This window comes from Vigna angularis, chromosome 7 (genome assembly GCF_016808095.1).
Source record: "Vigna angularis cultivar LongXiaoDou No.4 chromosome 7, ASM1680809v1, whole genome shotgun sequence".
Taxonomy (NCBI): Eukaryota; Viridiplantae; Streptophyta; class Magnoliopsida; order Fabales; family Fabaceae; genus Vigna; species Vigna angularis.
This window is the reverse complement of record NC_068976.1, coordinates 15730504-15754187: the sequence shown is the minus strand read 5'-3', so window position 1 is coordinate 15754187 and position 23684 is coordinate 15730504. Positions and strand designations below refer to the sequence as shown.

At 34.0% G+C, this 23684-nt stretch overlaps 5 protein-coding genes across 7 annotated transcripts; 1 reads left to right on the top strand and 4 right to left on the bottom strand.

Moving 5' to 3' along the window:
- Nucleotides 1-158: 158 nt before the first annotated feature.
- On the bottom strand, nucleotides 159-1463 carry LOC108347460 (probable carboxylesterase 13). Its single transcript, XM_017586717.2, has one exon. The coding sequence runs from the start codon at nucleotides 1252-1254 to the stop codon at nucleotides 244-246; it is 1011 nt and encodes a 336-aa protein (XP_017442206.1). The 5' UTR covers nucleotides 1255-1463; the 3' UTR covers nucleotides 159-243.
- A 1070-nt stretch (nucleotides 1464-2533) lies between these two features.
- LOC108346324 (succinate dehydrogenase subunit 5, mitochondrial) lies at nucleotides 2534-5185 on the top strand. The gene is made up of 4 exons (XM_017585378.2): nucleotides 2534-2826; nucleotides 3606-3916; nucleotides 4020-4205; nucleotides 4942-5185. Exons 1-4 carry the CDS (start codon nucleotides 2682-2684, stop codon nucleotides 4996-4998), a joined length of 699 nt encoding a protein of 232 aa, XP_017440867.1. The 5' UTR covers nucleotides 2534-2681; the 3' UTR covers nucleotides 4999-5185.
- A 480-nt stretch (nucleotides 5186-5665) lies between these two features.
- LOC108346315 (uncharacterized) lies at nucleotides 5666-7632 on the bottom strand. Its single transcript, XM_017585367.2, has 2 exons — nucleotides 6651-7632; nucleotides 5666-6304 (listed from the first exon to the last, which is right to left on the bottom strand). The coding sequence occupies exons 1-2, from the start codon at nucleotides 6903-6905 to the stop codon at nucleotides 5855-5857; spliced, it is 705 nt and encodes a 234-aa protein (XP_017440856.1). The 5' UTR covers nucleotides 6906-7632; the 3' UTR covers nucleotides 5666-5854.
- Nucleotides 6651-11410, bottom strand: LOC108346330 (uncharacterized). 2 transcript variants are annotated; one of them, XM_052879965.1, is made up of 2 exons: nucleotides 10910-11410; nucleotides 6651-6751 (listed from the first exon to the last, which is right to left on the bottom strand). In XM_052879965.1, the coding sequence occupies exon 1, from the start codon at nucleotides 11387-11389 to the stop codon at nucleotides 10955-10957; it is 435 nt and encodes a 144-aa protein (XP_052735925.1). In that variant the 5' UTR covers nucleotides 11390-11410; the 3' UTR covers nucleotides 6651-6751; nucleotides 10910-10954. The 2 variants fall into 2 exon arrangements, with proteins under 2 accessions (XP_052735925.1, XP_017440880.1); XM_017585391.1 differs by lacking the exon at nucleotides 6651-6751 and adding an exon at nucleotides 9780-10437 and having other exon boundaries at nucleotides 10910-11409.
- Nucleotides 11411-12320: 910 nt separating this feature from the next.
- LOC108324493 (uncharacterized) lies at nucleotides 12321-16616 on the bottom strand. 2 transcript variants are annotated; one of them, XM_017557441.2, is made up of 7 exons: nucleotides 16046-16616; nucleotides 15773-15861; nucleotides 15522-15678; nucleotides 13994-14089; nucleotides 13737-13859; nucleotides 13262-13524; nucleotides 12321-12941 (listed from the first exon to the last, which is right to left on the bottom strand). In XM_017557441.2, the coding sequence occupies exons 1-7, from the start codon at nucleotides 16221-16223 to the stop codon at nucleotides 12831-12833; spliced, it is 1017 nt and encodes a 338-aa protein (XP_017412930.1). In that variant the 5' UTR covers nucleotides 16224-16616; the 3' UTR covers nucleotides 12321-12830. The 2 variants fall into 2 exon arrangements, with proteins under 2 accessions (XP_017412930.1, XP_017412933.1); XM_017557444.2 differs by having other exon boundaries at nucleotides 16055-16616.
- Between the last annotated feature and the right edge of the window lie 7068 nt (nucleotides 16617-23684).

Sequence of the window (23684 nt, the reverse complement as noted above, 5' to 3'; positions counted from 1 at the left end):
CTACTAATCCATTTTTACTCCGAAAATGGTCTAGTAATTATATATGTTTCAGTTTCACACAACTTGTTCTTGAGTAGTTTTGGAGGGACATTTTCACACTTTTGAAAGTCTTGAATCTTTGTGATGGACAAACAAAACTAATTACTTGGTAGGAAAGATAAACAGAAAGCATACTTAAAACACGAATGAATTGGAACCAATGCTATAGCTTGCTAGTCCTGGTTGAATTACACGAGTAGTGCATTAAATTGAAGGAGGCTGATCTCTGTTGAAGAAACGAGCCAAGCTTTTGATCAAATCCTGAGCCTTGTCACTAGCCAAGTCATGAAGATGAAAGACATGACCCTCCCCTTGAGTCTCCTTAATTTCCACCACCCCTATCCACCCACTTCTACTCAAAGAACTGTAGTAAATCCACCCTCTCTCCTTTAGCACATCCTTCTCCGCCACACAAATCAGCACCCTCCTGCACCCTAGCCACGCCAAGCTCGGTGATCCCTCCCCCACCGGGTTAATCCGTGGGTCATCATTGTCCGGCAACTCCGGACACACAAAGGGCCACAGTCGGTTCACAAAAGCTCTCCTATCCAAATCCATGGTCTCGGATCCCAAAGGAACCGATCCCCAGAAATACGGGTGGACAAGACAAACTCCTAGGATGTCCATGCCAATGTCCCAGTCTGGGTCCCCAAGTAACATAGTTAAGTTATGCACTATGTTGGCACCAGCACTGTCCCCGGCCAAGAACACTCTTCCGAAGTCTACATTTTCATTCAACCAAGGTTCTGGTCCAGCGTTACTGCGATGTGACGCGACCCACTGCAGTGCAGCCCATGAATCCTCATACGCTGCCGGAATAGGGTGCTCCGGGGCCAGCCTGTACTGGACGGAGACTGCGACGAGCTTGGCTTCGGCAGCGACAGCTGCGATGTAGTGGTGGTAGGTTGAGGTGAAGGGGGAGGAGGTACAGAAGCCACCGCCGTGGAAATAGACCAAGAGAGGGAGGCGGCGGCGGTGGTTGGTGGTGGTGGATGGAGGTGTCGGGAGGAAGAGGCGAGCGGAGAGAGTGGAATGAGGATTGAGATTGACGTCTTTGGAGGAGACGGGGTGAGTGGTGGGGGTGGAGGGTGGAACGACGTCGGTTCCTTTGAAACGTTGGATGCGACCGTCAGTGAAGACACGGATGAGACCGGGGAAATCGTGTGCTACTTCTGCCTCTGCGGTGGTCGGTGTGTTAGTGTCGCTGTTGTCCATTGGAGTGAATGATCGAGAGAGAGAAAAACTAATGAAGATAGATAACTACATGGAGAACTATCAGCCTCCACTTATGTTTTGTGGCTATTTCTTTTACCATTACGATAAGGTTTCATCATGCAAAATTTCATATCACGTGTCTTCCTTCGTTATGTTCTTCGTATTCTAATATCCAAGTACAACATTTTTACTCATATTCAAAATTTCATATCATGTGTTTTCGTTCAGATTTATAGAAATTATTTTAGAAGTGTTAAGAACTTTTATTCAATTTTAGTTGATTAAAAAGTACTTTAATGTTGTTAAACTTGATGGATTTGCAAGTTATAATACTTTTATAAATTAACTTTTCTTAATTGACTAAAATTACTAATTTTTACATGACTTTAGTTTGTTAAAACATTATTTTGATCAACTAAAAAAACTGTGCAACTTTCTAAACTTTGTTTTAACTAATTAAAATTGTTTTTAATTAGCTAAAACTATAATATCTACACATTTACTTTTCTTACTATTTTTTTAAAATATGATATAATTCAAAGTTTAACATACATGAAAAATTTTCAAAATTAAAATTTTTTATTTTTGAAAAGTATTTGTTTTTAATGAAAAAACCATGTCATTAATACATAGCTTGATTTTCTCACCTTAAAAATTGTAATATCTTTCTACAGTTTCAAAGTGTTGTCACAATCTTCAGAAAATTTTATGTTAAACTGTTTACTATGGTTGTAAAATAACTTATGATAGAGTTTTACAAGAGGATAGTATAGATATTATAGAATTCAAAATATTGTATTATATCATTTTCTTTATAGGTGTTTGTAGAAATTGAAGAATAGTAAATTCACTTAATGGTGACATGTAAACAACTAGACAGTTATCTTATGAACGTGAATTAGTGTAATTTTTTTTAACATAGTATAGTAAAAATGTGATTGATTCATAGTATTGTGTTTGTGTTTTTTTAATTAAGTGTTTTGGTGTCCAATTTTTCTTAATGTAACTCTAAATATATAGAATAAATTACACTAAAATTTACCTTGTGTTGAAGTCCTCAATATACTATTTTTTTTAATTACAAAACTCATATCTAATCCATCATAGTTGAAAAAGTTATTAAGTTAGATGAAAGTAATTTTTAATATAGTAAAAACTTACTATTTAAATTTGTAAGTTTATGCTAAAATGTGAAGGATTTTCCATACAAACATATTTTTATACTAAATTATACTTGCATAGTCTAAAATTAACTGATAATATAAATATTTTTCCACTAACGAAAAATGGGGTGGCGAAAAGGAAAGAGTTGCAGAAGTTTTGTTGTGTTGTTGTGTTAGTGTTGGTAGGTCGCGTGCGTGTTCTGAGTTTTCCCTATTGCAGGCTTTGAACTGTGAACTGAAGAAAGGAAGAAAGAAAGAAGGAAGATGGAGAAAATGATGCGACTGAGATCACTGTTCCGATCAATGAGTCTCAGATCTTATCACGCTTTTTCTTCCACCAACCATATCCTTCGTTCAACGTCTCTTCTCTCTCCTTCTCCCAGTCCCTTTCCTTCTCCCTCTTCCTCAGGTACTTTTTCTCTCCTACCGTTTCCTCTTCTATATTCTGTTAGGTTTTCCTTCCGCATCGCTTTTCTCACTAATCCGACGTCGTTCGCACTTTATCACGCACAATTGGATCGGGTTTTTATTAAATTGAATTAATCTGATTCAATTTCAATGTACTGGTAGATGAAGCTTATACGGACAATAAGCTAGTGTAATAGTGTTCCTCTTCCGTTTATTGCGACTGGAATATTATGTGTCCGTGATTTTCGATACTTCGATTCGTATCTGACTCCACAATTGGATCAATTCGTTGTTATAGTACCGGCTTTGTATCCTGGTTAAAATATTGGCAATGATTTTCGTTTTGCTAGTGCCACCGTTTTCTTTTCATGATGAAATTGGTCATTCAGATCACAACTTCATTAAAGAAAACAAAATGTTGTATCTGGTTCACTCTTTGACGTTTTTTTTAGACTTTGGTTTGTTTGGTGAACCTCTCATTTAGAAGATGCTGGAAAAGAAAATAAGAAGAGAAAATGAACTGGTTAAGTTTCTCTTATGGGTTTAAATTGGTTTTGCATAAGATAAATCAAATTTTGGAGAAACTGAATGAGAATATGTTGTAAATTAGACTGCATAAATTAGTTTTAAACTGATGAGAGAAGATCAGTTTATTTTGTCTTGTTATTTTATTCTTCTGTAAATTTATGGAAATAGAATTTTTGTTGATTGAGTTAGAGCGTTATGTTTGAGGATGGCTGTTGTATGCTGAATTGGTTTTGCTTGGAAAAACATACACAGAATGCAGGTCTCCTTTCTCGATGGGTTTAGGGAGCATGCGATTCTTTAGCGAAGATGTGACTCACCTGCCCAATATTAAAGACCCTGAACTTTACAATGTTTTCAAGGATTTGTTGGCTGTAAATTGGAGTGAGCTTCCGGATTCTGTTGTTTCTAACGTTAAGAATGTGTTGTCTAGAAACACTGATGACAAGGCTGGCAAGGAGGTTGTGGAGAATGTGTTCCGGGCAGCTCAAGCTGTTGAGGAGTTTGGTGGGATTCTAGTCAGCTTGAAACTGGAACTTGATGACAGTATTGGAGTGAGTGGCGAGGTATTTCTCGTTTAAACTTGTACCTGTAAAAAGTTGCACTATTGCATTCTATTTAAATTTACCCATCACATTTGGCTGCTGATGATTGGATTTCTTTTTGCAGGATGTAAAGCCATTGCCTACGCATATAAAAAGTGCTCTTAATCTCATTTTTGATCGTTACTCCACCTATTTGAATTCCTTTGGACCGGACGAGAGTTATCTGCGGAAAAAGGTGGAGGTAGAGTTGGGCTCAAGCATGATTCACTTAAAGATGAGATGCAGTGGCCTTGCTGCTGACTGGGGAAAGGTATCATCTTACATTTTCACTTGTTATTGCCTATTTATGTAGTAGTTTGTGCATGGTAGCCAATGGGATTTGCACTGCTTCTCTCTTTTTTTCTCACATGACCTGCGCATAAAATTGTATTTCCATTCATTGAATGAGGAATATGAGGTGAGATATACTCAAAATCTGCCACTTTCATGATAATTGGCATCTGTCATTTCCTGTGACCGACACCATGGCACTGTCATTTGAAGATGCTAACACCATTGGAAGTTTATGACGAGGGATCCCCAAAACCATCGTGGTAGAAAAACTCTGATTTACAGTTTTTGTGTGCACTTTCAAGTTGCAACATAGTTTAGTTCTTTAGATTTTTTAAAATGTGTTGTCAAATGTTGTTGTTCGTGTTTGCTGGAATGTTATTTTAACTTTTTGCATCTGTTTTCTTAAATTCCTCCATGCATTTTTTACTCGGTAGTCTATCCTATATGGTTATTAGTAAGAAAAATGTAAGTAGCATGGACATGCCTTCAGAAAATAACTAAAAAAGAAGAAAAAATGTTAGGAAATTTGTTGTGATCAGTCAATTTTGTTTTTTTTTTCAACTTTGCTTCTTTTTATCTCTTTCCCGCCGTGACCGGTTAGTACTTTTAGCATTCGCGGTAGTCTTTGTTCAATTACTTCCATGGCAAATAGCTACATTCAAAATTGCAGACCTATTCCCATTCCCTTATCTAATCTGAGCTTACTGTTGCAGGTTACTGTTCTTGGAACTTCTGGACTTGCGGGTTCATATGTTGAGCAAAGAGCTTAGAAGAAATATTCAAGAAACAGAGCATGTAATTGTTTGTTCGTGTTTCCTTTCTTGCTTTTGATGTCCGTAGATCCTTCCATTGGTTTTCTCCTAACCTTTGTTGTCAAGCGTTTGATAGCATAGAAATAAGAGCGCTTAACTTTGTTAACTCGTATTATCCTTAAACAGCGTTTTATTTCGTTTTGAATGTCATTTTCCTTAAGTTAACAAGTAAATGACAAGTCAAGAAGTTAACTACTCATTTGTATATGCATCTAGTTTGCAAGAACATACAGAACAGAACAGGAAAAGCTAGCAACACTTGTTCATTATTTATACTATCGATTAAAATACATTGAGATACACAAAATTTTGCTTCTCGTAACAAACAAATATACATGGAAGCAGCTATAGTAGTTTACTGAAATGCGTATTCATTAAAGATTGGGAGACACCATATGCATGAAGGACTGCTCTTAATTATCATCAAGTGGAAGACCCTCTATAAACCGAGATTGCAATGGACATATTAACGAGTTGTGTCTACATCAGAGAAAAAGATTAAAATAGCCAAACAGAGAATGATATTCTTTTAATAAACTGATCTGATTGAATGAACGAATAGTTCACATCTAAATCTGGTCGGTTCAACTAGTATGCTATCAAAGATCGCGTCATTTTTGTCAGATTAAGCAATCGAGTGTTACACAATTGTGCAACAGTTTGTTTATCTCATTTCACGTATATCTTAAAACTAAATGTAGTCTATATATGAAGCTTGAGCCATACATCCATTATTCCAGAATCTTCCACCAACTTCTCTCACAAGTCCACAAGAGATAACTGGAACTGAGAAGACAGATAAAGTAAAACAAACTCAGATAACTTTGGTACTTGTTTGTATTTTGCGTGACAACCATGACTCAGATGGTGACTTAGGCAGTGGTGGAAGTAACACAGCTTTACGGCACAGCCCAAATGGCCATCCTTCGCAGTGGCAAAACTCTTGAATTATTGAACGCCTCCAATGCTCTGACATGTCAACCCCACTCATGCTTGAACATCTAGATAGGTTAGTCTTCACAGAAAAAAATGCCTGGTCACTCACAACACTCGGAGAACAGCATGACAGGCAACTTTTAACGGAAAAAAACTCTTCTCTTTCATCATGTTCTCCATCCCCTATCACCATCCTTGGTTGTGGTGCCATTGTGACAAACAGTTCCCTTGTTGCGCGAGAATATGTCCAGGAAAAGCCATCTCTCAATGGGCTTGGCTTGAGCTTTTGTTTCTCCATAGCTCGGCTTCTCACTGCCGAAACAACCATCTGAGAAAACAGTACACAACAGAACAGTGAGAACAACTCAGATTACTTCATAGTTCAACACGGAATTCACCTTATTAACATGTTTGGATTCATTTCAGGCGATCCAAAATCGTGTTGAAATATCAACTAACGGGGTTTTACACAAATGTTCACATGTTTGGTTTCATATACAAGAAATGATTCTGAGTTCAGAATTGATTGAGCTGAAACAACTTAGCAGATAAAAGACTTCGTGAAGAATTGTATTACTAGTGTCTAAAATATGTAATCATGTCGCTCTAAAATAAATTTTGAAATGCTCACTCAAGAACTTTTCAAAAGGGTTTGATGAAGGTACTTCATGTACCTCATCAACATCATCGATAATGGGGCACTCCTCCTCAAGGCTTGCAGTTGAAAGCCTCCGGCTAAAAGTTTGACAGTGGATAAATACTTCTTTCAGAGTCCCTGCAAGGAATTTGCATCTCTTGTTATGGCTCGCTGGCTCCTCATGGTAGAAGACACCACCCATTGTTGAAATTACTTGATCAACTTTTTCACATGAGAGGATATATAGTACAAACACTTTGTATGTGCTGATACTCGAATTAATATGCTTCATTGATAGTGGCCTGGTACTGAAACCCCCACTAAGCTTTCCGTTCTTTAAGGTAAAGGAAAGTTAAATGGGCTACAAACACTTTCAATAAATGGCAAGAAAATCAACCTAGTGTTCAAAGGTATGATTGACTGCTTCAAGTAGCAAACCCCTTCAGTCTTTTTGGTCCATTATATTTTTTAACAATGTTATCCATTCGAATAATTTGTAAATTTTATCGATTTCAAATATCTGTCAAAAGACATATAATTGGTTAAGTGATTTTTTTCTTGCTTTTTATACCTTGACTCTTACTTTCAGAAATCTTATCTAAGAAGATCAACCCCACTTCAAGTCGAAACAATGACTTCTTGCAAACTTTGTTGTATTTATTTTTATCTAATTGTCTCTGTATTAGTGGTGCTTATTCAGAGTAACACTTGAAGCTAAAGTCATGCTTAACAGGACGTGCCACCCAACAAAAGGAACTGCAATATCTCATAAATTTGAGTTAAATGGTAATAGTAATCTTCCAATTGAAGTTATTTGGTGCAAAAATAATCCAGAAAGAGACAGGAGAATCGCTACGTTTTGCCCTAAGTGGACTCGCATGATATGACATCAAAACTGATTCTATTGTAAGTGCAAAAAGATTAATTTCGAGAAAATGAGAAAAGTAAAAGTTCTGATGAGTCATTGAAAATAAAATATAGTAAGGAACGCCTTACTTATTTCGATTATTAATATAAAAAGAGATAATGAATGCAATAGAGAAAAAAAGAAAGAAGAAACGAAAAACGAATGAAAAATATGATCTTTTAGACTGAGTAAGAGAATGTAAAATGATTTTTTTTTATATTAATTAGTGAACATGTCTTTTTTTTTGTAAAATAAATAATGATTTAAAAGATAAAATAATAAAATCATTATTTTAATTTATAAAATAATTAAATTTGAATTAAAGATCATTTAAAAGGTAAAATAGAATGTACTTATTTTAGTTTTAAATAAAATTTATTTGAAAGGTAAAAATGAAAAGAAAAATGTATATAAAAAAAAGTCTCCTTCATATAAAGATATCTTTATTCATAGGTATAAATAATTTTTTATATTATTATTATTATTTATAATTGAAAATGTTACAATTTAATTTACTATGTTTAAAGATGATGTAATTTAAATATATGTAAAAAAAATTGTTTATACAAATTCTTATTAATTTTATCTTTTAAGGACAATTTTTTGAAATTTAATCATTTTTTCTATTTTATCGTTTTCCTAAATTTAACTGTTTTTTAAAATTAAAATAATTATTTATAATAAAAAATAACCCTATAAAATAAATAAAAATTATCTAACAAAATTATAACAATTAGTTATATTTATTTTTATAATTGTAATAATAAATTTATTCATTTGTTATTATAAGAAAAAGCAGAAGATAAAATTAATTAATAAAAAATTACAATAAAGATAATTAAAATTTATGTATCTTTTGTTAAATGATAAAATTTACAAATAATAGTATAGATTTTCAATTGATCTTTTTTTTTTCATTACATGGAAGATTCTGTCTCCTTTGTTTTTGTTATGCTTTCTCCTTATGTTAACAAGATAGTTGACCATTTAGTGAGACTAATTATTTCCAAGCATTAATTGTAGAAGAGATTCCAAATTGAACATTTTTTCCCTAGACACAGACTTGAGTTCTTTTAGAATAATATTAGTAAAAATGGTGACCCTTAGGTTCTTTTAAAATAATGTAGAAAAAAGTTGTTTAACTTCTTTTAGAATAATATGGACAAAGTGAATGAAGTTCTTTTAGAACAGGGTAGCACTACATTGACACCTAGTTTGTTGACACCATGCATTTATTAATATGTTAAGAAAATGTGAGTCTCGTTTACATTCTAGTGAAAGGGCAATAATTTCATTGCAGTATAAGAGATATTTTTGTTTTAAAAAGAGACTGTGTATTGCTGTTAGGATTGCACTGTTTCTATTCGGCCTAAAATACCCTAAATCGTATTGTGGTGCTCAAATGGCATTGTTGTTATTCTCTATTGAAGTTGCGCGTGTTCATCGCACTGCATAGCCCAAAACGTGAAGCTCTGCATTGTCTCTCCTCTCCCGGTCAGCCAGGTTTGTGAATTTGTTGAATGTTGTTTGCAATCCGTTGTTAAGTGGTTGAAAATGAATAGTTAGCATTCTTTTGAATTGATAATGTTGTTTTAAGTCTTGGTAAATGAATATTTTAAAATGTTTAATTGTGTATTGAAGATTTGTATATGTATTTAAAACATTAAAATTGTATTGGCTGACATTTGCAGATTAGACTAACACACAGGTTCAAACAAATTACATTGCTTAGTCTCAGTCAATTTCATCAAGAGAGAATAAAGGAGACTTTATTTAAATGATTTCAATTGTATTCATTTGCCAACACTTAAAAACAACATTATCAATTCAAAAGAATGTTAACTTTTAATTTCCAACTACTTAATACAAAAATAATTCAATTGTCTTCCTACCCTGTGTTTTGGTTCCTAACAAATTCACACCAAAGGGTTTTCGAAAAAATTATATTGGAAACCACTGCTCACCCAAACTATCTTACTTTCAACATCCATGTGCGTTTTCAAAAGAAGTGTTCATAAATATTATCAAAACACAAACCAACAACATCCTAGACGAAAAATCCATCCCCATCTAACTATATTTTTTATAAATAGGTTACTATTTCCAACACTGTCATCCTTCCCTCTGTTTTGAAATATCCATTTTCAACTTGAACAATTTTCCAAACCAGTTCTCAAAATCATAACAATTTTCAAAATATTTTCACAAAAATAAATGACCATTTACACCTTTTATTATCAATCAAAATGAAACCCTATATAATTCTAAAAAGTATTACCTAATTCTTTTTCCACTCAACGAAACCACCGAAGTACACACACCACCAACGAAAAAAACACGCTGCAAATCCTCTCAAAATATCCATCGAAAACAACAATGCAAGCCACAAACCACCACAATGTGGAAACACACCCTACAACCTACATATTCAACAGCAAAGAGAGAGGGAATAACGAATTGCAAACAATATTCTACGAAACCATAAAATGAAATACCCACAACCGGGCGAAATGAAATACCCACAACCGGGCGAATGAAGACGAAGAAGACGAACAATCGCAAACCTGACTGACCGGAAGATGGAGGGAAGATGGAGGGAAGATGGAGGGAAGTTGGAGGGAAGATGGAGAGACAATGCTTATGATTATGCAATTCATTAGAAACTATGAAATTCACTTTTGGAGCCATAAAAAAATAGATGAGCAAAAGAATTAAGGTGGAGTTGCTGAAGGTTGAGAAATGCAAGCTTCTTCGGTGTGCGAGTTAAGGGAGTGAAAATGAGAAGGGATGGGTTCATTGTTGGAGGGATAATTCTTAAAACATGTATACGCCAGCTAACTTTCGTTGCAAATGTCACTCCTAATTAACGAAGAGTAGTAACACGAGTGAAAACCCTCAGAGCATCCTTTGTAATCTCCTGAAAATCAGCTCAAACAAACCATTACAATTATCTCTAATCCAAAGCTAAGTTTGTAAACTTAATTATGGATTTAACTTATATTTACAAACTGAGTTTCTGAAACCAATTTTTCTTCTGCAAAATTGAGTTTGAGTCAAACTTAAATGTGAAAGTATTAGGTATGTTGCGATGATCTTTATTTTTTTTCCGTTAAAGAACAGTGTCTCCCACTGTATTTGTCATTGATTTTTCATGGTTGCTACATTCTACGATGTTATTAAGATGAAATTATGGCAAATTTTATGGTGAATTTTACATTGTTGCTTGTCTCTCTTTGATAACGGGGATATTTTGTTCTTAGAAAAATTCATTTCCTCTCAATGATGCTATCGGTTAGAATTTAGAAGTAACAAGACCAGATATCATCAATCACAATCATATTGCACACAATATTGATAAAGAAAAACAAGATCAATTCGAAACAACTTACCGTTCAAGATTCACAAGAATCGCGACGAGACGAAACGACGCGTTGTCATTTGGAGGAGGCTTGAAGGTGGTTAGAAGCGAGAGCGATGAGCGAGTTGAGTTTTGCGAGCGCGGAGGCTTTGTCGGGAGGGCACTTCGCGAGAGAGAGGTTCAGTGATCGGAGCGCCTCGTCTAGCTTGCCGGCGGCGAGGGCGGCGCAGCCCGCCTTGTAGGCCTCGTCGGCCACGCGCGCGTCGTATCCCTCGTCTTCGTCGAGCATAGCGGTGGCGCGTGAGTGTTCCATAGCCGAGATCGCAGAATCAATCTCCGCCATCAGCGCCTCGGGCGTCGCCGCGATTATCTTCACGCCGTCGAACACGTTCCAGTGGTGGACCTTACCCGAACCCGACACAGAACCCATGTCCACGATATCCGCTAAACGGTTAGAGTGTTGATGAGAAAAAGAGACAAACGATTGTGAAAGTATTGAGGTTTCTTGCATTGGAAACCATTTAACAAAGAGAAAATGTTGCTTAAAAAGGTCTGAAATTATTTATTGTGAAGATATTCCTACGAAATTTTGTTTATACACAATTTTCTTAATTTTTTTTTATAATATGCTAACTATTTTTTATTAAAATAATTGTAGTAATCATTTTTAATTGTAATAATATTTCTTTTATTGTTATAAAAAAAATATAAATACAGAAGTGAAAATCAGTTTTTATCTATTCCTATATAATAATTAATTTTAATTACAATGTTTTATCTATTCCTGTATAATAACTATTTAAGATTTTTTTCATTCAAAGAATAATATTTTCGGATACAATTTTGAGCTAATAATCTATCATACTTGCTTTAGTTTTCATATTTCATGTACATCTAGGTGTCATAATATTTTTCTTCATCTCTTACCACAACTAAGAATTCTTTCACCATGTAAATTAAACTGATTATAATTAAAAATAATACTATTATTTCACAAAATTTTAAATGACAAATATAAAAACAACTTTTTTTATTAAAAAGTAACAATTAAAAAGGAACAAAGAGAGAGTAATCAAGAACTTTAAATACAATTTAGTCTTCAATGGACAGTTCCTACATAAAGAGCTAAATCTTATAGTGAAATCCCTTTAGTATCTGACCAAGAAAATTCTTGTAATGTTTCTATGAACCAAGAAACGTATTTGTAAACTATTTAAAGAGTAGAAGATAAAAGAATATAATTGATAAAAAAACAATTAATGTGACCTGAAATTTGTAACAAACAAATAAATTAAAAGAAAAAATTTCAAAAAATCAGACACCTAAAAATATTTGATAAATGGAATACCTATTTATATCTTCACATGCATGAACTATGATTATAATGGATCAAATTGAAGGCAGAGCAGAGACAGAGGATTTTGATGATCACACCACCAACATGAACAACATTATAAATCTCAGATACAAGTGAATTATGATTTCAGATACCTCACAACAACAAAAATTCCTCATCAGTTAGTGCATGTTAGCTTCACCTTTTGGTGAAGACTCAACAGGAAAACAACACTTCCCAGCACTGTCACAGGAACCAAATATTTGACCAAGAATCTACAACTCATCATCCAACACTTTGTGGTTACAAATCCCATTACATCATCATCTAAGAATCTATCTAAGAATTAAAACAAACAAATCTAATTCACCCCACCTCAGTCTTAGACTGGTCTTGAGGGAAAAATCCTTGGCAATGAGACGGAAACTAAGTCTTAAATATGTAAATGACCATTAGGGGGAACTCTTTCATTTCCATTTCAACCATTGATGTTAAAGGCATAAACATGAAGAACAAACACTACAATCCACAAAGCATGTCAAAGCCAGCTTTGAGTGTCTGCAATCTACAAGGTAGGTCCGCACTCTATTTGATCATGTTACTTTGATTGTTTATCTCATGTGCTGACAATTCCAGAGGCCCATGGAACCACCAATGGTGCATTTGGGTGCGAATTTCGATACCATTCAGGATACTTATCTTTAAAATTTAGTTTGGGTTTCTCAGCCTGTGTTCAGAATACCAAGTACATTGAATGTTAGTATGAAAAACTATTACAGTATGAGTGCAGTACGAAGCATTTTTATACCTTCATTTAATCACAAATTGCAATGTAAGGTGACTTTGTTGAACATCAACAACTTTAAAATTTATATTTATTATGGTTAACTATGTAAAAGTTTACTGAGTGTGCAAAAAGTTAAACTTCTATTTGAAATTCAAGAGCATTTTGTAAGATCCCACTGAAAAGAAAGTAGCAAAGGCTATTATTAAGCATTCTGTAAAGAGGAGCAAAGTAGTGAATCACATTCATAGGTTGCAACTTACATATTTGAGCCAGCATTCCTGATATTTGTGCTGATAGATATCTGGTGAATGACACCCATATTGTGATGGGCAATAAACCCAAATATTGCATTTCTTTTCACTTTCCTTTGCATGTTTAGCCTGGTCCAAGCAAGCATGACAGCAATCAGCTGCACTATCTTTGTGATGAGTAAGACCCCATCTCACGGCGGTGCCACCATAATCCGTATGAAGTTCAGTATTGCATTCAGGTGGAAGGGGCCTGCCAGGAAGAACTTCCTCCTCTGAACAAAATGTGGTCTTAGTACATACAAAAATTAACTTTCTGCATGGAAAAATATGTACACACTTCCAGATTCTAACAAAGTGCACGCGTGATAAGTTGTTGATAGAATCCAGTTAAACCACTTTAGTGGTGAATTATAACTGTATAAAAATTACTGGGAGACTGAAAAATTACAAAAAGATGGGAGGAAATTTTTTACCAAGCTATTACCTATCTCTGTCTCACCCTCAGGTTTGTCATTATGTTCTTCATTAGCAACCTCAACAGGTATCCAAAGGCCAATTTCTTCAGAAACCACAGCCCAATCAGACTCCAAAGCTCTTATTAGCATTCCTACGAAATTGAAAAAAAAAATATACAGAGATATGAAAAGCATTCATTGCTAATGTGTAAAGGGACAAACTTCGCATAAATGTGTCAGCAACCCATTCAAATTGTAAAGCAGAGCATAATATTTTTGTTCATACCTTCCTCTTCATGTGGAATGATTGAGTTGGAAGTCCCTTTGACAACAGCCAACTTAATTTCTTCCAATTTTTGTTTGCGCCAATTTTCAACTGCTTCTGTATAAGTTAATGATAAGAATATGTCAGCATTAAAATATCTTCCACATTGTACAAATTATCATCTACACAACAACTTGATATAAAATGACCTTCAAATGCAAAAGATGAACCCCATTCTAAGGCAGAATTTGACCATATGACAGTAAAAGAAATGATTAGTTATACAATAAAATAATCAAAATATAAACATATACATGTTCAGAAAAATATATATATATATAACTTCTCAATACAACAAAATGAAAGATTTCCTTTTTTTTTGGTCCAACACCAGAGGCTGTTGTCCATAGGGCTATACAGTAGGAAACCAAAAGGGGAGGTTTTCACCTTCAAGACCATGAACACAATCATTTTTAAATGAATTAATCAGTACAAATCTACATGACATGCAACAGTATGAGGAAAAGATACAGTTATACAGGCCTCCTACAATAAGCTATAAAATAATTGCTCTTATGAATGCTTTACATCCTCCACTTCCCAACCCCCAAAAGAAATGATAGATACAAGTAACCAACAGTTCCAGATAAGAGCTTTGACTAAACATCCTAAAGCTAGCTACTTTGACTATGTTAGGAATTAAACACAAGAAGAAAACCCAATCCAAAGACTAATCTATTGTGTGGAGAGACTCCAGGCTAAAATAAATACTACATCAAATAGTTCAACAAAGTGAGACTCCAAACATATTAGCAACCTAAAATAATGTCACACCCTTCCTTCACGTTCTCACTACATAGCTAATACACATGTTGATCTCTCAATCTTTACCTGTGCCAGGTGATCTTTAACTTTTGTTTGAACATATGTTTCAAAGCAATACTAAATTTTTTTAAATAGTGTGATTTAATTTGGTCCCAATATCAGCTAGATAGCATATGACACGACATGTCCATCAAAGAACAAATCTTAAGCTTCGGATAGTTCTAGTATCATATTAAGAAGTAAAAAGTCTAACTCAACTCTACAAAATTGGTTTGTAAAGTGAAATTTACATCACTTATATAGTGTAAATTTGCCTTACCTTTAATTAATGTGAACTCCAATAAGCATGTCTTCTAATTGTGACTTGAACCATTATTTACAAAAAGAAATTTGTACAGTCCAACTTATATTTGAAACACCAAAGATCTAGTTTCCTCATTGAACAACAAAATACATATCATATGACTAACCAGCAAGAAACAAACATTTAAATAAAAGAAAACGTCTATTAACGCATCATATCTGAGAAAATTTAAGTTAATTCTAGAGCTTTTTACAATGCAGTAGTTATAAATGCAAGTGGCGATAAAAAAAACTCAATGTTTTAAGGACAGAAAAACGACAAAACTAATGTTAACGATACTATTACTGAGATCCTGTTCCTCTTGTCTCACATGACAACAACATTTATTCTAACAAGAAATTCTTATCGGCAAACACTCACCTCGCTCCTTAGCCATGACCTGGGAGTGGGAGACATTGTCGTGGTTTCCCTTCAAGCTAACTAGTTTCTGCATAACCTCATCAATTATTTTCTGTTTCAAATGCCGTGGCAACTCAACCACCACATTTTCTCTTGAAAACTCTCCTAATTCCTCCACCTATTTGTGTAAATTTCACAACATCAACTTCAGATTAACTTCACAAAAAATGTTTGCTCATGGCAGGTACAAAAAAACGGTTCATACTTCATACCAATTTCACTAGTTCCGCCGGTTTGTAATCCTTCCTGATTCGGTTAGACTCTTCCATCTTTCGAACCTGATCTGGCTTATACACCGCAACTGAAAACGCAAACCAAATTAAAAACGAAAAGTCTTGAAAACAAAGAAATTGAACATTTTCCTCTCTCAAACAAAAGACCCTTCTAGGGATGGTTCAAATTTTTTCCATAAAGAATAAACTTTTTTCCACCCTTTTTTGGTGTTATTAGGGGAAACAGAAAGAAAAACATCCTGAAAGACTTACATGACTTACTGTTTCGTGCAACGCTATCAGAGTAGATATAAAGAGAAGCATAGAGAGAGCGAAGAGTGTAGAGAGCAATAACAATGTTGAAAAAACAAACTAGAAGAGTTATTTTCGTGCAGGAACAATTCCAGTTCCCTCTTTGGTGAAGTTGAAGCCTCCACTCCCCTCTCGCCATTTCCTTCTCTTTTTCTTCTGTTCCCCTTCTATCCTCATCCCACCATTGCCCACTTTCTCTTTCCGAATCAAAACCAGAAAAAGGTTGCAACTTTGGCAAGATTTTGCGACCCCAAAATGAAATTAGATCGTGGGTGCCTAGTTTTGTTGTGGGTGCTGGAGCATTAAGAAAGAGCTGGTCGGGTGCTAACGTACGCTTTGTCGTCTGAGAACGGTTGGAATTGGATGGATCAGTCAATCATTTCGGTGGTTCCCCTCACATTCGTGGTGGACCTGCTGCTCCTCCTAAGGTGCACAACGATTCAAAGCACTGAGTTGTTCCTGTGCATGCAAGCTAACGTGCGCCTCTCTGAAAACATTGATGGAGTTCTGTTTCTTTCATGCTTTTTATTATTTTGAGCAAGTTAGTTTTAATAAGTATTAGCTATAAAAAAATTGTATTTGTGTTAATATAACTGCTGTTATTGAATAAAACAACGATAAATAAAATCATTGATATCAATAATTTATCAAAATTAAACTTATTTATGTATCTATTTATCTTGAAAAGTACTAAATATATTGGCTTAATTGCTTCTTCTCGTTAAAAATTTTCATTTTTGATGTGATTTTTTTTATTCTTTAATAAATATTAGACTTATATATATTTTAAGTTTACTATAAATTTAAACATTTGTAAATGAGTTATTAATATCTTTTTATGGTTTATTGAATATTTAATAAATTTATATTTTTTAATTAAGATTATAATTTTACATTTTTCTCATAAATACATGTTATTTATCATTTTTAAATTTTATAATTTATGTGGACTAAAGATTTGGTTTAATAATGGATTAAACAATATGTCAAACAAAAAATGTAAATTTCCTTAAGATAGATTCTAAAACAGGATTGATTTTTTAAAATTGTCTAAAAATTCGTTGATAATTTATTTATTTTTAAACCTAGCCATTGTTAGTTTTTAAAAAATTTCCATTAATATACATAAATTAAAATTTTTTAAATAAGTCCAATTTAGTGATTATTCTAATAAAAACAAAAAATTTAATAGTTTAATAGTTTTAATGTAAAAATATTAACTAAAATTTCAATAATATGATTTTCAAGATATTTATTATAAAATAATTTTTTTAAATGAATGCTAAAATTTTTGTTTTTAAAATATGACACTTTATTCATAAAACTTGTATATAAAATTTAGGATTAAATATTCTTTTGGTTTATAAACTATCACGTGATTTTTGTTTTATTCTATCTCTCAAATTTTGATTTATTTTCGTCCCTCATCTTTTAGAAAGTATCGAATTTAGTTATTCATAACTAATACCATTAATTTTTTATGACATGGTTAATAGTGTGTCACGTCCTTAAGACATGTGTATAGTTAACTAATCAACATGGACAATGAAATTGGTGATAACTTGCATCATTAATGTTTAAAATTAGATTGAAATAAAGGTTTAACATTGAAATTAAAATTAAGACAAGTTGAGCTGTGGGATTCCTCTTACAATCAACGAAAACTAAGAGTGTGCTTCTTGTGGGATTTGTGTTTGTGTGTTCAAAGACAATGATTCGATCAACCAAATCGCGATTTGTCCAAATGAGGTTAGTTTCTGAATTTATTCTATTTTTTGTGCAATGTTGAGTGGGTGCGTTTAAGATTATGGTTGGTTAAGTTTGAGTCCTGATTTACAATGTATGTTTCGAAATGGGGGTTCAATGTCGCTTTCCATCATATGGGCAAGTTCAAAAAGAAGAGGGAGTGAAATATGTTGGTGGGAAAATACATGTAGTTAAAGGAATCAATCATAATCGATGGTCATACTTTGAAACATTGGGAATAGTTAAAGAGTTCAAATATAATGGTGATGTAAAACTTTAGTGGAAAGGTTTGACACAAATATTACATAACAATTTGAGACTACTGAGTGATGATAGGGAAGCAATATACTTAGTTAACTATACAAAATCTAATAACAACGAGGTGATATATATGTTCAACATGTTACTAGTCACGTTAAAGTAATTAACTTCATTATTTTTTGTGGAGTGGACGAAGTGGTGGGTGAAGAGGCCGAGGTAGGACACAAAGAGGTTGTGCAGGAAAAGGTGAATGAAGATGTTAGGAAAGAAAAATTGAATGTGCCTAAAAAGAGCTCAATCTGTCGACCTCTCAACATGTATTCTAGACCTTTTTGAACATGTCTTCTAGACTTCTCAACATGTCTTCTAGACTCCTCAACATGTCTTACCAACCTTATCTCTTGTCAACCACTAAACATGTTTTTCTGACCTCCCGACATGTCTTGTCGACCTCTCAGCTTGATGACCTCTCAACGTGTCTTGCCGACCTTTAAACATGTCTTGTCAACCTCTAAACATGTTTTATCGATCTTTGAACATGTTTTCTCGAACTCTCAACATGTCTTTCTTACCTCTCAACATATCTTGTGGACCTCTTAACATATCTTGCACACTCGATTAACTAGAGTGCTCAAATACGTAAATTTTAATAAATAAATAAATTAAATGTATAATTCATATAACATCCTTAAATTCATATAATACATCATTGTTTTTGGAATAAGCAACAAACTAAAGTATCGAAATCACTAGTATAAGCCAAAACTATCATATTACTTTGCACTAATCAATATTACAATACTGATTATGATTAACATTTAACAAAAACATAACAAAAAAAATTTATTAATTTCCATGAAATAATAAACAAAAGTAACATAATTTTGTCAACTTTTCTCTATTGTTGTAATCTCCTCTTCAACTTGTTCTTCATCGTTAGGTCTAATACAATTTTTTCCTTTTTCAAAAACAAATTTCATCTTTAGTTACAAAGCTTCAATTTCACATTCTTCTTCATCAATTCATTCAAAGTAGTTATAATATGAATTAGTCTGCAATAAAAATTACAAACCATCAATAAAAACTTCATCAACATTTTTTTCACTTACAGTCTAATTTCTACATTAAAAAACTAATTTTCATTTGTTCTTCAAAGTAGTTTCCTTTAATAACAACAATCTTTCCTCATAGCCACTAACTTTTGATGTTAATTGTGAAGATAACCCACATGCTTGCGACACTCTTGAACCAATGCTCCTCCACGTAGAACAAAATCCTTTACTATTGAATTTCATCATACTACAATGCTTTCCAAATTAAATTACCAACTAATCACATAATTTACAACAATGAAAAACCCTACATGCCGAAACCCTACATCTCAATCCCACCATCTATTATCACAAAGATGAAAGAATGAATTTACATATCTTTCTCAAGACGAACTCCAAAAGTTAAAGTTTTTCCTCTTCGTTAATCTTTGAATGTTAAATCATGATTTCGTTGATCAAACCCATGTCTTTGAACACGAACTTCACAAATCAATTCTTCTCGTATTCGTTGATCATAAGACAAATCCCACATGTCTCCTCTTCGTTTGAACTTTAAATCCTAATTTCAATTTAATTTAAAAAGTTAATTGTTCACGTATCTTGAATACAGTGTTAATCATGTAAAAAAAAACTAATCATCTAAATCTAAAACTTTCTAAAAAGTGAAGAATGAATATAAATTAAAAGGAAAACATTTCTTCAACAACAGATTTTTGACAACAATTTGACAACAACACGTGTCTCACTGTCATTGGTTGTTTTTATTAAATTTTGTTTAAAGATTCATTTTGTTTTGGAGGGCATTTTTGGAATAATTTTCAAAAACTTTTTGGCGCTTTTCAGAAACCCTACTCTCTTTCCCCCTTTTTGAAACTCTCTCTCCCCCTTTTCGAAACTTTCTCTCCCCCTTCACCGAAAAATCCTTCAAAACTCTATCTCCGTCATTGAAGTTCCTTCCTTTGAAACTCTCTCCGTCATTGAAGTGGTGTCTCTGTCCACCGTTGTTCGTCCGTCGCTTGGGTCCACCAATGTCTTTGGAGGAAGTCGTCTCTCTCTCTCTACGCCATTGAAGTGCTTTCTGTGCGCCATTTCTCCAAAGCTCTTGTTTTTCCGCTGGCATCGTTGTTCCTTCGCCATTTCTCCAGAACCTTACCTCTCAACCTATAAACACCCTTCGTGGGTCTTTCATCTACATAGGACTCACCAAAGTTGAAGTTGCTCGTTGTGAACGCCTTAAACCATCACCAACATGGGAGATCAATCCAAAAAACCTTGAAAACACAGTCGTCAGGACTGTTGGGGAGTGCTTCGGCCATGTCTGGGTAGCACTCCTCAAGTTTTGGTACAAAAGGGGATTTTTCCACTGGTAATCGATTACCAGCTCCCTGTAATCGATTACAACAACATCAGTCCTGTGTCAATGATGACGAACAAACAATGATCATGCACCTCACCTCAGTTGGAGAAAACCACCTAAATGGACATTTTTTTTGAAGAAATCAATGACTTAACCTCATTATTGGTGCAGGGAGCACACCCAATAACGTTTAACTCACTCACCCATCTCAAAAAATGAAAAATTCAACAAAAATAGAGAATGGGGAGCAATGTTCATCTAGCTGGGGAGTAGAGTTGAAGTTTCTGTACAAATTACCCTTTTTCCTCTTGTAATCGATTACAGGGGTCTTGTAATCGATTACCAGAGGAAAAAGGGTAATTTGTACAAAAACATCAACGGTACTCCCCATCTAGATTAACACTGCTCCCCAACTCTGTTTTTCTGAACTTTCCTACTTGTTTTGTTCTTAACTTTCTCCATCGAACTCCAAATGACTTGATTCTTGTTTTGTTGGAATCTAGACTCAAAGAGCTTTCCAACAACACAAGAATCAACGCATTTGGAGTTCGGTGGAGAAAGTTATGAGCAAAACAACCAGCAAAGGTCAGAGGTGGTAGAAATATATAAAACGTTAACTTTAAGGAATTAACTGCACCTACTCAGGTGTCCAAAAATTATACATTAGTAGTCATTGGAAAGGTATTTGAGTCTACGTTCTAATAAAAAAAGAATCACATCATTTGGAGGTCTGTGGAAAAAGTTATGATTAAAATAGTCAGCAAAGGTCAAAGTTGACAGCATGGGTTATGCACCTCACCTCAATTGGAGAAAACCACCTAAATGTACATTTTTATTTTGAAGAAATCAATGACCTAACCTCATTATTGGTGCAGAGAGCTCACCCAATAACGTTGAACTCACTCACCCATCTCAAAAAATGAAAAATTCAACAAAAATAGAGAATGGAGAGCAGTGTTCATCTAGTTGGAGAGTGCAGTTGAAGTTTCTGTACAAATTACCCTTTTTCCTCTGGTAATCGATTACAGGGGTCTTGTAATCGATTACCAGAGGAAAAAGGGTAATTTGTACAAAAACATCAACGGTACTCCCCATCTAGATGAACATTGCTCCCCAACTCTGTTTTTCTGAACTTTGCTACTTGTTTTGTTCTTAACTTTCTCCACCGAACTCCAAATGACTTGATTCTTGTTTTGTTGGAATCTAGACTCAAAGAGCTTTCCAACAAAACAAGAATCAACGCATTTGGAGTTTGGTGGAGAAAGTTATGAGCAAAACAACCAGCAAAGGTCAGAGGTGGTAGAAATATATAAAACGTTAACTTTAAGGAATTAACTACACCTACTCAGGTGTCCAAAAATTATAAATTAGTAGTCATTGGAAAGATATTTGAGTCTACTTTCTAATAAAAAAAGAATCACATCATTTGGAGGTCTGTGGAAAAATTTATGATTAAAATTGTCAAGAAAGGTCAAAGTTGACAGCATGTTATCTTATACGTATATCTTTCCCTCTTAGAGCATGGGGAGTACTGTTCATCTAGGTGGGGAGTACAGTTGATGTTTCTGTACAAATGACAATTTTTTCTCTGGTAATCGATTACAAGACCCCTGTAATCGATTACCAGAGAAAAAATTGTCATTTGTACAGAAACTTCAACTATACTCCCCACCTGGATGAACAGCACTCCCCAGGGTCATTTTTCTGTCCCTATGTGTGATTTTTTTCTATTTTTGTCACTATAATTGATTGACAGGGGCTTTTATAGGTGTTTAAACCAAGGTAGTTCAACTAGACTCCCCATGATGGTTTTGCCCGTGTTTTTGGTGACTTTTTTCCAATTTTTGAGATGGTTGAGTGAGTTTAATGGTCATGTGTATCAAATCCATTAACATTCTATGATGAGAACATATTTTGGTTCAATCCATGAATATTAACACTGAAAAAATATGTTGTGAATTGGAAATGTTCAATACAATCTATTACAATAATTTTTTAAAATATTAACGTCAGAATGATTGGAAAGTGGACATTCCATAATTTTATCAAGGAGACATTCCTCTCCTCATGAGTCAATCTTCCATTCAAAACATCAACAAACTTGGTTTTGAAAGAATGTTGCACACACAACTGCATAAAAAAAAATGCATGTTAGAACAATCCAAAAAATAATTAACAAAACAAGAAACACAAATTGGCAAAGAGGAAAGGGGAAAGGCTAAATGGAAAATGGGAAAGAGGAAGTGGAAAAGGGGAAAGGGAAAACGTGAAAGGGGAAAAGGAATAGTGGAGATATCTTGCTCTCATCACCGAAGTCACCGGAGTTTTCCATTTTCCACAACAAAATCAATATAAAGGAGAACATGTTTCTCGCTGGGTTGCCTCGCCGAAGAAGATGAAGCTAAAATAAATAGAAACGAAAGAGAAAAAAGAAAGCTTGAAGGGAGAAAGGAGAGAGCTTGAAGAGAGAAAGGAGAAGGCTTGAAGAGAGAAAGGAGTGAGCTTTAAGAGAGAAAGGAGAAAGCTTGAAGACAGAAAGGAGAAAGCTTGGAGAGAGAAAGGAGAGGGAACGATGACAAAGGTTAAAGAGAGGATGAAAATGGAGTAAGGGAAAAGGAAAAAAGGGGAAATGGAAAATGGGAAATGGAAAATGGGAAACGGAAAATGGAAAGGGAAAAGAAAATACCTTGTTCCCGGAGCTTTCCATTGCTTCACCGGAGTCTCGTCGGAGAAGATGAAGCTTCCTTCGTGAGAGAGAAAGAGAGAAAGGAGAGAAAACACACACAAAATGAAAACCAAAATGCAACAGTGGAGAAGAATGAAAACAAAAATGAGAGGGACATTTTCGGAAGCCAAATTCATTGTCAACTTTAACGAAAAAAAAAATATTTTAAATAATCCAATAGCCTTTTAACACGTAACGTTGTCAATTTTTTGTCAAAATTGTGTTGTTAGAATATCGGGATCCAAATTAAAATTTGAAAAAAAAACTAAAACAAAAACTATGTAATATTTTAGAGATAAAACATATTTAACCATAAATAAACTTTTTGCATTAATAGATTCAATTTACCTGTCATTCTAATAAAAATAAAAACTTTAATAGTTTAATAGTTTCAATGTAAAAATATTAACTAAAATTACAATTAACACGATTTTCAAGATATTTATTATAAAAATAACA